Here is a 15,384-nt window from a genome sequence, read left to right as displayed (position 1 = left end):
TGGGGGTTATAGAGGGACAGACAGGTAGTCATAATTCCCAATGCCTGAAAATGACATGAAACTAAATACAACTTTTAGAATACTGGTGGACTCTACTATACTTTATAACAAATATTTGCATCTCCACTGTAAAGGTTTATTAAAAAGACACAGGCTAACACTAGTAGCTGGCATTTCAGAGTTGCTTCTGTGTAATAAGAACAGTCTTAAGAGCTTTACATGTATTGTTACATTCAATCCTCACAACAAAGGATAGAGGCAACACTATTCAATTTTACAGATGGAGAAACTGAGGTACAGAGAGAATGAAATAATGTGACAATGAATGGCAGAGCCAAGATCTGAACCCGGGCAGTCTGACTCCTGAATCTGTATTCACTCCAGAGGCAGCAGTGACCACTTCCTTTCCTCTGAACTAAGAAAACATGCACACGAATGAACATGCTCAAAGGAGATCAGACCGAGCATCTTCATGGTTAACTGTGATCCCTGAAGGACAAAACTATAATCATGGTGGAAGCTGTAGGCTCTGGCCTGGAGAGTGTATTTCCAGGTATTGTCCAGATTATGCACTCATTTCAAGATCTGTCTGAAAAGAAACCTTAAATATCAGCTCCTAGGGAGCAGGAATTTGGGGTGCTGTGAGCTCTGCATCCTGGGAACATGTAGTCCATGTTATGAGTGGAGGCAACCAGCACAGCACCCCTGAACACATCCTTGGCTGTCAGGAAATGTGGAGATGCTGTGAAGACTCCCCTGGCCCTCTCTGCCCAGTTCTCAAAAGAGCATCCTTCCCCTTTCAGGTCAGCTAGCACAGCAGGGGCATGATTGATGACATATGAGAGATCATGAAAATTTGGTGAGAAATGAGGTTAAAGTTCTTAAAGAATCACCAAAAATTTTGGTAGGAAGATATCTTACCTTCATAAGATCACCAGCTATTACTGCCTGCAAAATTGCTGTGAAAGACAAAAGAGAGATGTCCCATTAGTAGAAGACCCTCTCATCAAAATACCACAAAGGGCTGGATCCACATTTTGCAGAAATAGTCTACACTGGGGGCAGCAATCAGGGAAGGAGAATCATGCCAAGAATCTTGCATTAGGCTAAAGCTTTCTCTTTAGCTTCCATCCATCATTCCATCCATCCATTCCATCCATCATTCTAGAGTCTGCCTGAAGACCCCCTCATGAAATTTGGAGTCACAGAGATTAGGTTCAAATCTTAGCTCCGACACAAGCTGTGGAACAATGGGTGAATCATGGAAGCCCCCCTGAACCCGGTTTCTACATAAACATCAAGTCTGAATCTCACAGAATTACTGAAATGACTGATTAAACCATATGAATGTTCTCAACTCATCTACTGAGGCAGGCTAGGTGCCTAACTATGATTTTTTTTTTTTGCTCTCTTCTTTCCAGTTCCTTCCACTGTGTCCTCTGGAGTTCCAAAAATTATTAGTAATTTTGTTATGTAATGAGAAACAAATACTTAACTTCTATGGAAATAAAGAAGATAAATAAATAAATATTATAAATAAATATTAAATAAACAAATATTACAAATAAATAAATAAACTATAATAAATAAATAAATAAGAGTAGGAGAGAGGGGACATGTATACTTTAATTATGTTCCGAAGAAAATAATCATGTGGTCAGCATCTCATCCACTGACAACTCATATGGAAAGAACTCTGAGAGTCTTAGGACACCAAAACTAGTTGCAAAAACATGTAGCTTTAGGGGCAAAACTAGAAGTGCACGTACATATAGGTCATGTGGGAGGTACAAGGGGGGTAAGAAGAGATGACTGATTCACAAGGGCAAGAATATGTGAGCATCTAATGACAGCAATGGTTCCCCAGGGGAACATTTGTCTTGGGTTGGAAATGGTCCCTTTAAAAAATAAATACCTAAATTCTAGAACTACTCAAAAAAATAGATTATTTTAAGGCTTGAATGGCATAGAATTTTAGAAGAAAGTAACTTCAACTTTAAATTTCTCGAAGTGGCTTTTTATTCTCGTTTACTCTCACGAAGAGTTAGCCAAAAGCACCGTGTCGTGCATCTAAGTGCACAGAGCCCTGGGGCGGCACTGACACAGACCTCAAGGTTTTCACACCGAGTACTTACCGGCCCTGAGTGATCAGATGCACCACAGGCTGCTTAAACCCATTCACTGGCCCAGGGCTGAGGGCCCTGCCCTTGACCACAGCAGAAACCATGAAAAAGCCATGGAAATAAGGAGGGCTGCTCGTGCACTTGAGGAGGACACAGACAGAAAGGACAGAAAAAGGAGGAGAATGGGAAAAAGAAAGAATGTTTCCTTTCATAATAGGCTGTAGGCATCTCCCTGGGGTTCTAGCGCAACGCTCTTTACTGTATGGAAGAGCAATGATTAGCTGAGGGTGTGTAAAGGCAGAGAGAGAAAAGGAGTCAGATGGGAGAAAGGTGGAAACAGAGAGGGAATTAATAAAAGGCTAACATCAAAAGGACCCCAAGAAACATGTGTCTCCCTCTTCTTACTATAGACGAGGACACTGGAGTTCAGTGTACACTGTCTACCTCAGGGCACAGAGCCAGTAGTGGCCCAATCGCTGCTGTAATACAGGGCCCTGTGTCCAGCCCAGGCCTCTGTCCAGTGCCCTCCGGGAGCTCACCAGGCAGAGCTGCACCAGGCCCTGCGAGGCCTGCACGAAAGGGAAAAGAGTAGCCTTTATAGGCTATCAAGCCTTTATAGTGCTGTGAAAGGGCACTGGATTGGAGTCTAATTCTAAACTTAACATAGCAGACATGTAAGCTTAACAAGTCAACGTTTGTGAACCGACTTTCTTATTTGTAAAGTAAAGGTAAGAACTGCTCATCTCGATAGGAAGAATAAAACGAAGAAACAAAAGCTTTTTAAGTAGATATATCAACGGAAGGGGTCATTTTCAGTACTTTTGTGACGGTACTTAACTACCTGAAGACAGATGCACAGACACTGCAGAAGGAGCCTAGAAGGAAGGGTAACATGGGTACGGGAAGTCAAGCACACATATCGTGTCAACACAGCGCCTATGAGATGAAAGGCACGGACGAAGGAGTCAATGGACAGTGCTTAACCCTCTGAGGTAAACCCTACATCAGAGGACGGAGAGGGAGAAGCAGGAATCAATATTAGCCAATCACAACTCTGCAAGAACAAATCAGTTCACGCCTTTATACTATAGGATGTTCTCTTGACTAAAGTAGAATATCCATATTAGGAAAGGAATAAGGTTAGGGAAATTGCCTGAGGGGGCAGTTAATGCAGAGCTTGAAACAACAAAGAACATCAAAACAGTATAAGAGCCTATTTTTTCAAGATTGTATTGAAACATTTCCCAGAAATCAAAAGAAAAAGAGAAATAGGGAAAAGAAGAACAATGAATTCATTAATTTAAAGCACTTGCGTAATAACATTTGGTGCATATAACCAATAAATGAAGGCAGTAGAGGAACTCCCCAGGACAAAGTCTATTGAAGGAGAACCAGGAAGGAGAGAAAGAAAAGGAAAAGGGAAGAAAAGGAAGAGAGAAAGAAAGAAAAGAGAGAAAGCTATTAGAAACTGGGGGAAAACTTACTGGCTAGCTGTGGAGTTCAAAGATTTCTTGGAGGAGGTGACATTTAAGCCAACTCTTCATGGTAAGAGGAATTAATTAGCAAAGAGGATTTGGAAAATCCGTGCAAGATGAAGGTAGGATCTGAACAAAAGACATGGAAGTTAAGTCGTGATTCTAACGGAAGCTGAAAAGTGCTGTATATTATCCATCCTGAGGTGAGCAGTGGTCTCAGATAAGAGGCTGCAGAGTCCAAGGGATCCCCTCCCCCACGTGAGCACCTCTTCTGTCAAGATAAAGCACTTGGGAGTTTGTCCTGCAGGTGATGAGAAACTATTGCAGAGTTCAAAGTAAACCAGGGAAGCACATAAATGTCAACCATGCCAGTTTGATCGTACCCTTCCCCTCCTGGAGAGTTATGACCTGCTCTCTGCTCATTTTCTCCAGATTGCCCACATTATAGCCTCTTTAAATGTCTACCCCAGACTCATTTCACAAGCACTGCTATGTTTGTTGGTTTCCAGCAGCTTCCTGGTTTAAAGTCCCCATGAACAGGCAGAGGATCATATAACAGAATCATAACCACAAATAATTTCCAATTGTACTGGAGATGGAAAGCGTGAATATTTATTTTTAAGTTGAGCCATATACCCAAGGGTAGCTATTATGCAAACATTATTAGGCTCAAGGCTCACTTCTCTCTCCTGATTAATGTCCTTCCCCATGAACACTATTGTTTAAGATTTCCTCTGCATACAGAGAGCTTGCATCTATTAGTATTCAACTCCAGACTGTAACCTTTTGAAAGATCAAGCTTAAAAAAACAACAACAACAATAATGAGTTGTGATGATTACAGCATTATTCTTTATTATTTCTCAGTCTCCAAGCTTGCCTTCCTGCCTTTTCCAAAACTCTTTCCAGCTGGGGAAATCATACTCCCAAATGCAAAGAAGGAAAGTCAAATTGCTAAGCGGAGGTCAAGGTTATGGAGTAAATGGATAGTAGGCTTCCTGGACAATTAAATCACATAAACCTACATAGTTAGAGGAGAGTAAGGGAGTAGAGAACTGAGCAGATTGTCATTTTTAAAGCTTAGAAGCTGAATCATTTATTCATGTGAAATGGTTGCTTTTTCCTTCAGTGCTACACCTTTCAGTAAACTGCTATCTAGTAAACACCATAAGACAGAAAGCTGGAACTGAGAAGTCAGGACTTCCAGAAAGGAATCCCCATCTTCCTTCTCAGTCTTGGGCCTCAATTCCCAAGTCTGGATATCCTCAGAAATGTGTGCATGGAAGGAACGAGGCTATCTGCTGGAATCAGATAAGGAGAAAACAATCCCTGGGGTCACTGGCCAGCCACCTTCCCAGCGGTGCCGCCCTCTGTTCGAGGTTCTGGGGATACCATGCACAAAGCAAACTCCTTCCCTTGCTGGGAACTGATATTTTGGCAAGAAGTCCCAATTAGGAAGGGATAGATGGGAACTGAGTCAGAATGCCCGAGTTTAAGCCCTGTGAGCACGATTAACTAGCTGTAAACTTGGGCAAGTTACAGTTTACCAAACATCAGTTTTCTCATTAGAAAAATGAAATAAAGTCAGTCTTTTTTGAGACTCTGCCTTACAAATAAGCGCAAGGAACAGAGGATCTGACTATTACGGTCTTCTTTGTAGAACACCATGGAATACTCATGTTTTTGACCTCATTACACAGAAAAAGAACCATTTCTCACCTATGAGAGGAGAAGGTTAGATTAAGGCCAATTACAGCTGTAGACTTTGGCATATGACTACTTCCAAAGGGAGAGCTTAAGGTTGTGGTTTTTTGCTATGCCAATGAAAATATTTAATAAAAAGCATACAGGACTTGGCAAAGCTATGTGTATGTAGTTCTCAATAAATCAAGTAACTACATCATACAGTTTCAACTCTGAACACTTATGTCTATTTAATAACTTTAATCTTTCATGTTATTTCTCAGTTCTTAAATTAATATTCTATTACCAGACTGTCACCTACTAATGATAGCAGTCACTTAAATCTGTTTTTAAAAAACCATTGAAGAAAAAAATTAAAAGCACAAACAGCAGATGTTGAACAAAGAATAGCTTGTCCTATGGTTGGGGGAGAAACCAACTCATGCACTGAAAGCATAAACATATATCTGGCTTTGCTAAGTTCTGCACACTTTTTACTCCTAAATATTTGATCTGCAAAGCAAGGAGCATATCCTAGAACTATCCCTTCAGAAATGGACATATTCTACATTCCAGGGCTATTTTGGGCCCCACACTAACCCTCTCCTTTCACAGATGAAAAAACCGGGGCTTGAGAGGTAAATGCACTTTTCTAAGGTCACACAGATAGTTAGCAATCCAGCTGGCAGAGGGACTCTTACTTTTTCTTTGTTTCTTTTATATTTTCTTTAAAGTTATTGTGTCTGACCCATGTTAGAATTCTTCCCACCATGCTGTTTCTCCTTTAACCTGAAGCAAGGTGGACACAATTGGAAACAACCTCCAATAAAAGTTTCATGAATGTGTCACATGGAAAATGAAGTCAATTTATGGCTTTAAGGTCCAACTCTTCTTATGCTGAGGGAGACACTGAATACTGAGTGCACCCAAGGCAGATGTTGTGTTCACCATTCTGCTGATTGGATCATGGTGGGCATCTTCCTACTTCTCCTTCATTCAAAGTTACTGGGGCGCCTGTGTGGCTCAGCTGGTTAAGGTTCTGACTTGGGCTCAGGTCATGATCCCACAGTTCGTGAGTTCAAGCCCCGCGTCGGGCTCTGTGCTGATAGCTCAGAGCCTGGAGCCTGCTTTGGATTCTGTATCTCCCTCTCTTTCTGACCCTCCCCTGCTCCCTGTTCACGCTGTCTCTGTCTCTCTGTCTCTCTGTCTCTCTCTCTCTCTCAGAAATAAACAAAACATTTTTAAAAAGTTACTTACTGCTTAGCCATCAGAGAGGTTACATTGTCAGCTGCCCAAGAGCCTATTGCTTTGAGATACATATTTCTGCAGAGCTTTTCCTGTATTTTCCTTATCAGAAGTATTCTGTCCAGCTTTTCTACTTTGCAAGCAGTCAGTCTTGGTACATGAGTCACAAACTGTGAAGGCTTCCTCCCCAAAATGTAATTTAGTATAGTTATCAAATACAGCAAAGGTAGCTAACACTTATTTAATGGTATGGATAACTACTGGGAATTATACTAATTAGGCATAAGTGAGAAGCAGCTCATGAGAATGACTCTAATTAGTATTATTTTACATAGTCATACTGAACAAGATGAGGTGAGAGAAAGGAGCTATTAGATGTTTCAAAAGACCTCTGCATTTTAATATAAGCCCAGAGGAAGTTTTGACAATTGATAATCAGCTATGTGCCAAGTTATTTGTTAATAGCTAAAATACTGAGGGTTTTTTAATACACTGGAACAAGTTCAAGATTATTCTTAGAATGATGCATAAATCTGGATCAGCTGTTACTGCACAGCAAACCATCCCAAAACATAGTGGCTTCAAACAGAGCAATTCTTTGTTTTGTTCAGAACTCTGCAGCTTGGGTCAGGGTCAGCCAAAAGTTTCTCTCCCCTCCATCTGGCATCAGGTGGGGCAGCTACACAGAGACCTCAAAGATCCACTTTCAAGATGACTCCACAGGACTGGTAAGTGGGTGCCGGCTTCAGCTGGGAGCTATAGTTCCTCGCGCATGGCGTTCTGTGGCTCTTTGAGCTTCCTTCTGAAATGGTGACTGCATTTCAGAAGCAACTGTCCCAAGAAAGGCTAGTGGAAGTCACCCTGCCTTGGAAGTCACGTGAAGTCACTTCTGCTGCCACAGTCCTAAGTTTGCCCATATTCAAGAAAGTACAGGCCCCACATCTCAATGAAAAGAATGTCAAAGTCATATTGTAAGAATGATATGTGGGATGGGAGATGATGCTGTGGCTGTTTTTGGAAAACACAGTCTGTCCCATCATACACTTGCATTGTGAGACGCTTTGAGTAAGAGGGGTGATGTTGACTTTTAGTTAGCATTGGGAAATGGCCGTGAACAACAGCTTTTGTCACTGGGGTCACCTATGGGAGCGTATTTTGCATATGATATCACTGCATACGATGTCATGCAAAAGGCTGACATGTCCTTATCTGAAGTATCAGCTTTTTGGAGCAGGAGGGAGAAAGGCAAGCAGAGGGTGATGCAGACAACAGATGTTGGCTGAGTTGAATTAAGGATTCCATCTAAGGTAAGCTTTACCCTGCACTTTTCTTTAATAATCAGATGTAGGAAAAAAACCACTGTTCTTCCTCCTCTTTCTCCTCCAGCCAAGCAAGCAATCCCTCATCAAACTCTAGTCCATATCCCTCACACCCAATCTACCAGCTTCTCCTCCACTGCTGAGATATGGGGTGGCGGGCTCAGAGCACACACACTTCAGCTATCTCTGCATCATTGGGATGCATCCATCTGCAGCATCTGAAGGCCAAGAAAGGCTACAGTGGTCTAATATTCAACCACCACCTGTGCCAATGGCGCTCAGAGTGTGTAACCATAGATGGGAGACATAAATAGGTTTTGTTTCTCTCTAATGACAGAGTTAATCCTCAAATTGAATTAGTCCCTGCTAATTGAATGCATGAATGCATATGGGTTCTTTCCATCTGCTACAGCAATCCTTTTGAAGCTACTATTGGCAAGGAAGGAGTTTCCTGTTTGGAAAAAAAACAAACAGCCCCCTATCCAGTGTTCCCCTCCTGGCAGAAAACTTCCACCTTGCTGCCAGAGGACCGGGACATGCTCCCCTTAGAAGCGGTTGGTTCCATTTCTCTGATCCCCGCCCTGGAATTAGCTATAAACAATGTGGGGACCAGATGTCTCTCCCAAACACCCCATTTGTTTACCTGTGGTTGCGAAATTGTTCCCTGGTTGTTTCACGTGTGAAAGCCCCATCTCTGCACTTAAGGCACAAGAACAGGAACTGTGTTTTAACTTTGCTCCGTTTTATTTTATTTATATTCCATCTTTCTCTAGAAACTACAGCATGAGAAATATATGAAGGCTTACGAAATACTTGGTTGATACTTGCGGTCTGGTGATTGAGCCACCTATCATTCAATCTTTTTCGAACTCTGAATCAAGGAAAACATTGTTAGGAATGGAGGGAAGCCCACTCTACTGGCCCCTGCTACACCTGGCAGTTGGTTTTGGAGTTGAAAATATTTTCATGTCTTTGTAGGCACCTAATCTAACCTAATCTCTTTTAGTTATCTAGTGTTTGTTTATTAGATGCAGTGAAACAACATTGTAAGTACCCCAATAAACCATAAATATTTATATTATGGATCAAATCAGAGCCCTGTCCTAAGCAATAATTATTTCCTAGAACATCAGTGGTAAACCTTACATCAGTGTTAAGAGAAATTTCATGGGTTAATTTGCTTTGAGCCCTGAGTTAGAGAAGATAAGCCCATAGGTCTTCCTCAGTCTTCCACACCATTGTATGTTATGTGCCAACAGTTGCGGGGAGGATGGGAGAGATTCCTGAAATTATCTTTCTGAGAACCTTTGCAACTCAAAATTAATGTTTTCTCTAGTGATAATATATTAATATTACCATCTTCGGATGTGATATTAAGAAACAGAGTACCAGCGTGCCAGGGTAGCTCATTGGCTTAAGCATCCGACTCTTGATTTTGGCTCAGGCCATGAGATGGAGCCCCACGTCAGGCTCTGTGCTGCTGGCACAGGGTCTGCTTAGGATTCTCTCTCCCTCTCTGTCTCTGCCCCTTCCCATTCATGTTCTCTCTCTCTCTCAAAAATAAATAAGCATTTAGAAAACATACAGTACCGCCTTCTAAAGTAATATCCAACTATTCCCTTAAAACTAGAAAAAGAGAAATTCCTTTTTAGTAGTCATATTACAGAATATTAAGCTTCCACCAACAGAGAAGGTTTTTCATACATATATAAACAGTTTTACTCTTGTTACACCTTACTAAATTCATGAACCTCAAATACTCATAGTACACAATAACACTGTTTCTCCTTCTTAACATTTGAATAAAGTAATACACATTAAAATTCTTAGTACATTAGAACTGTTTTAGTATTCTCCAAAAGTCCTCTGTCTCTAGAATGTCCAGAGAATTTGACTTAGAATGATGAACTTTACTTTTGCTTCCCCAGCATCTGGATGATAAAGCTATAATCCAAATAGACCGAGAGAAATGGAAGAACTAATAAATAAGGGCCTTGTTCGCCTCAGAGGTGGAAGGTGCTAAGCAGAAGGAGCGATGCCGCTGGACTTGGCTTGTAATGACCTTCACTGAGGACCTCAGAGATAACATCAGAGTCTTGGCTCCATCCTGCCTCTCAACGTGGGGCCCCCTTCCTCCTGTGATAGGTCTCTTTGAGTTCATCTGCTGTATTTTAGCTGTGTCCTTCAGAGTCTCTAAAAAGAACCTGGGTTGAAAAGTTGCCTTCATATTTCACTCAGCAACAGCCGCAAGCAGATCTGACATGGCCTGAACGTGATGGATGGTTACTGGTTTTAACCAAACATCAAGACTGCGTATGGGAAATGGTGTTTAAGGCCAAGATCCAAGTACAAATGAGTGTGTTCTAGAGCTCATAAAGATGATGGGTTTATGGGTCATCCGGTCATCGGGACACTCAGTAAGTACCTTATCAACGCTTTGCAGCACACTGACCACTCTGTGTGACGAAGGCCTTTTGAACTGAGAAGGGCAGGTTTCGCCAAAACCCTCCTCACTGACACACAAGTAAAACCAGGGTGGAGTTAACCCAGCAAAGGTCACTTTCAGGGACATATATCAACAAAATGCACATAAAGCAAAAGTGTACAATTTTTTTAAAAGACCATTTGTAGAGCTTGCTGTCACTTGTAGGTATAAATATAGACGATTTGTACTTTTGACTCAATTATAATAAAATGCTGATTTTGAACCTTCCCCATATTGGCATAGGAGAGATATTAACTGAAAGCATAGAAAAATTAAGCATTTTATTTCAGGGGATTGAAAAATGAGTTTTAACTTTCACCTCGACATTGTGTTAAGTTGTCTAGTGTAGTATCACAGCTTAGAAGCGAGAATTCTAAAGAAAATGGTTAGTGCTGAAGCTTGCCTGGAAGATACAAAATAGAACAGGGTTTCAGTATATGAGGAAATCTTCAAGGATATTTACTCAAGCGCAGATTTTACTGTCTAGTTGCTGTGAAGAGAAATAAAAACAAAACCTTCATTCTTCTTAGGAACTCACATATTCTTAAGGAAGGAAAGAGAATCTATAAAGTAACCCATGTGTGCTTACACATCCACGCATCGTCCCTGACCACTAGGGAACGAGTGGTGTATGGAACGATTTCCTAGCGAGTTTATAAGAAATTGTCCAAAAGGGAAGATCTGCATTGGCAGAAAATATAGGTGGGGAGTTTTCTAGGGAACAGACCAGCCGGTGTAGAGGCGGGGCGGAAACAAACAGTAGGCCGCTTCACTTGATAAAGTGGGATGTCTGAAATGGGGGTAGGGGGAAAGGAGTCAGGAAGGGAACAAAAAGGGCATCCCAGGAAAACGGCTTCCAAGATGCAGAGAGTAATGTGAATCCAAAAATGTTTTCTTTTTAATGTTACTGAAAATCCCTCACCAACTCCATTTTCAGAATACAACTTTGGCCAAGACTATCACTCTCTTCCTCAAATATGAAAGGAGGTTAACTAGAAAGATCGCTGTGAAATCAGATGCCCAAGGAACATCTCTGGGTGAGCCATGCTCTCTGAGAAGGAGAAGGAGCCCACAGAGTTCCTTAGGGAAGCTACGGGGCCCAGAGAGGCACATGGTCAGGGGCACACAACAAACAGCTACACAGAGAGTATGGTTTCAATGACTTTTTTGTGGTCTTATAAAACAGCACCTCTAGCTATTTGGCAACAGCTGAAACATTGCCTTTACTGAGTAGGGTGCTAGAGGGCATGGAAATGTCATGACACTGAGCAAAACCAAGTGGGTTTTGGCTGATTACAAATCCCTTTCTCAGTAAGCACTGGGGCACTGCTTTGTCAGGAGCAAGGCTGGAAGCTGCATAATGAAGTAGTACTGTATCTGGTTACCTTGTTAAAGAAGGCTACCAGTGTGAAAGCTGCCTACAGCATTTCTGCACTTGCAGAGCTGATTTTCTTTCTTTTCAGGGGGCAGGTACCTGGTGAGGTGTGGAAATAGCAGTGCTGGTGGTCGGCACAAGCAGGAATGTTAACAGCCGGGCACTCAGCTGCAGGAATCTTTATGCAAGCCTCATGGAAAGCAGGACATAGGTGTCTCCAATACCCTTCCCAAACCAAAGGTGACATGTTGGGGTTTTCCTCGTGTGAGCTCACCGTCCAGTATTCTTCCCTGGCTCAGCGGCCTGAGTCTAAAGAACAGAAGAAGCCTTAGATAACGGCCCGCTCAGCCTGCTCTACGAGGAGACTGAAGCCTAACAGAAATGATCTAGCCCAGGTTCCCCACCCAGTGGAGAGTGGAGCCAGGGCCAGGCCGGTTCTCCCCACTCTGGGACAAACCTCCTGTCCTTGCCCATGCTCAAGTGGACGAGCAATACAAGTCACTCTCTGCCAACTAGGCTGTGACCTGAAGGACATGTTCAGTTCCAGCAAATTTAGAAAACAAGAGGCTTGGGGCGCCGGGGTGGCTCAGTTTGTTAAGCATCCAACTTTGGCTCAGGTCATGATCTCACGGTTTGTGGGTTCAAGCCCCGCGTCGGGCTCTGTGCTGAGAGCCAGCTCAGGGTTGGACCTTGTTTCAGATTCTGTGTCTCCCTCTCTCTCTGACCCTCCCCTGCTCACACTGTCTCTCTCTCTATCTCAGGAATAAATAAAAAACATTTAAAAAATAAATTTAGAAAACGAGAGGCTTGGATAATATCTCAAGTCCATGCAAGTATGACTTTGCAGGTCGATTTACAGAAAAAGATATTCCCAGTTTGGTTGTTTGACACTGATCACTTCTCTTGCTCTCCTCCGCACATCTACTCTCCTGCTCCGTCCCTTTCTTTTGTGAACATTTGCAAGCAAACTCTGTGCTAGTCATAGAGCTAAACTTATTCTCTAATTTAGTGCTCAATATGTACTAGACAGGTACTGTTACTGTCATCACTCCTTTTTAGGGATGAAAAACTGTGGCTTCGTGAGGTTAAGCCATTTGCTGGAGGCCACATGGCTAATAGGCAGCAACGCCTGGATGGAAACCTAGCATGGGAAAGACTGATTTGTAGGACCGGGCACTACACTGCCTCCTTCAGTCATTAGGTGGTAAAACAAGGTCCTCTCTTCCCATCGTCTCCCTGGTCAGACACAAGGAATGTAGTTTTAGTATCTCCATGCTCTATGCTTCTCCGGCTCTGATGAGGGAGGCTACAAAAGGGAAAGTTGCAGCGGTAAGGGAAGGAAGTGGGTAGTAATGAACCACTGAGAGGCACCATGTGCAGTTATGTTGATGGAAGAAGGAAAGTCGTACCCTGACATGCAGGGCACCCAACCCAGAAAATGAGGATTGATACAGAAGGCTGGTGAAATAAGGCAGCACTGAGTTGATTACATTATCTTGAAAACAAGCTAGACTGGTGGTCATTTCCACAGCTCTATGCAGGACAGCACAGGCCTAAGGAGCTATAGGAGGCAGCCCGGACAAACAGAAATTCACACAGAAAAAAAAATGCTTCCAACTGGAACATTCCAGTATGGAACATACTGTGAAATATCCAGGGCTGACCTTCCAGGAACCCAGTGAAATAGTGACAGTGGATTCTAGTATTTTGCAACCGGTAATCATGAGAAGAGATGGCCAAGACCATCATTAAGGGAAACCGGTCACCAGCACCCACCCAGTTATTTGCAGGAAGAAGTCATCAAAAGGAAAAATAAGCATTGGCTGAAGCTCACCGGGGAACAAACATTCATTGGATATTGGGGTTTCTAGTCAAGTAGATGACAGGCAAATGGAGTAACAATGATTTTCAAATAAGAACTACAGTAACTTTCAGTGTACCTGCCTGGCCCCTTGGAGGCATGGGTGTTAGTATAGCTCAGATCCTATCATTTCACACAGTAAAAAACATAAATCAACACAGTAAACTTTAAAAAGTTAGCACAATTTGATTTTTCATTTCTGCTCTCATAGGTGATGACATGAAGACCAAGACAGGCACTTTCCATTCCCGTTTGCACACATAGCTGTAGGGCATGTGACTGATGTGCAGGAACGAAATCTGTGATGGCTTCATCTGCTGCCAGAGGAGCCGTGACACATAACCTTCTCTGATGACCTCTTCTGACCCCTCTACTTACCAGCAAACCAGGGCAGCCTTCTCCCTTCCTAACACTCCTTTCTTGTTACTTTCTTATCATTCATTCATTCATTCATTGTGGGGGAGGGGTGAGGGGCAGAGAGAGAGAGAGAATCCCAAGCAAGCTCTTCTTCTACGCTGTCAGCACAGAGCCTGATACGGGGCTTGAACTCACGAACCGTGAGATCATGACCTGAGCCGAAATCAAGAGTCAGGTGTTTAATTGGCCGAGCCACACAGACACCCCTCTTGTTACTTTCTTATCTGGCAATGTTTTAAATACTTAAAAGATTCCCTGAGGCCAGAGAACGTCAAGCCAAGCTGTAAGTGAATCTCAGTAAAGAGCACCCTTCCTCTCAACATACACTCGGCTATAATAAGGCTTCAAAAGATAATTAGATAATGATCCCCAACAAAGCATTCCAAAGAAACCAGAAGGATCAAAGGATGATATGGTTACAATCAATAGTGAGATTTAACAAAGCAGGTGGAGAGAAGAGCAAGGTCACGACACATAGAAAGTGATATAACCTGATTTTGGAAAGCCCAGGGGTTTTTGTTTTGTTTTGTTTGCTTGTTCTGTTTTATTTTGTTTTTTAATCAGCAGTGATGGTCTGTTTTCCTATGAAATGTGAAAGAAGGCTAGCCAAAGAAAAGCATGTTGTCATTTTTATTCCTTTCCTTTCACACAGTCCTTAGGGAGCACCCAGTGAGACCACCATAAAAGGCCATTTTTTCAGCACATTACCAACTGAATTTCTTTGGAAAAGGACCAGGACTAACCTATCTTCCAGAACTAACAGGAACAATGTTAATGAGGCTACAATGGGATTCAAAGATGTGTACTGAAAGTTTGTTTGCCAACACCACATACTGCAGCGAATGTAACAGTGAGACTTGTATAGAGAAAATCAATTCTGTGCCAGGGAACAGCATAGAATGGGGCAACATCTCTATTCACTGGGTTCATAGTCCAATAAGAAGGGCAACACCACCCATGGGGAAAAAAATCTGGAATACACTCAAAAAAACCGTAAGTGAATAGGGAAGGAGAAATCGTGGGCATTTGGGTTGTCAGGAAAATTCATCATTGTTTGTCCTTAGATATATGGTTCCAACATGCGAGAATTAATGAGCACCACGGAGGGACTTGAATGAAAGACAATGGAGGTGGTCTGCCAGAGATGTGGTAGGAGGTGATACAGACCATATGGCTCGGTGAATACAAAGGAGATGCACCCGGAGAGGGGCCCACAAGCTGGGGAGTAGAAATAATTCACTAAAGCAACACAAGCTAAACCAGGCCAAGAAAGGGCCTCAAAAGTGAACACTAAAATGTTTGAACCTAATTAAAAAGCCAATGGGGGATTCCATAGTCAGAAACAGAATATGGGGCAAGAAAGAACACTCTAGCAACTTTGCATTAGCTATTCCAAAGTCAT

At 42.4% G+C, this 15,384-nt stretch overlaps 1 protein-coding gene across 4 annotated transcripts in view; it reads right to left on the bottom strand.

The window, feature by feature from the left end:
- The window catches only part of DGKI (diacylglycerol kinase iota), a 247,430-nt gene that overhangs the window by 19,277 nt on the left and 212,769 nt on the right, over positions 1-15,384 (bottom strand). For all 4 annotated transcript variants that reach the window (XM_077781022.1, XM_077781018.1, XM_077781021.1 and 1 more), the window contains one exon: positions 922-959. In XM_077781022.1, coding sequence (XP_077637148.1) covers positions 922-959 — 38 coding nt within the window. The remainder of the gene's footprint in view (positions 1-921; positions 960-15,384) is intronic.

The sequence above is a fragment of the Crocuta crocuta genome, unplaced genomic scaffold (assembly GCF_008692635.1).
Source record: "Crocuta crocuta isolate KB4526 unplaced genomic scaffold, BGI_CrCroc_1.0 scaffold228, whole genome shotgun sequence".
NCBI classification, from domain to species: domain Eukaryota; kingdom Metazoa; phylum Chordata; class Mammalia; order Carnivora; family Hyaenidae; genus Crocuta; species Crocuta crocuta.
The sequence above is the reverse complement of the archived record's forward strand: the minus strand, read 5'-3'. Positions and strand labels throughout refer to the sequence as shown.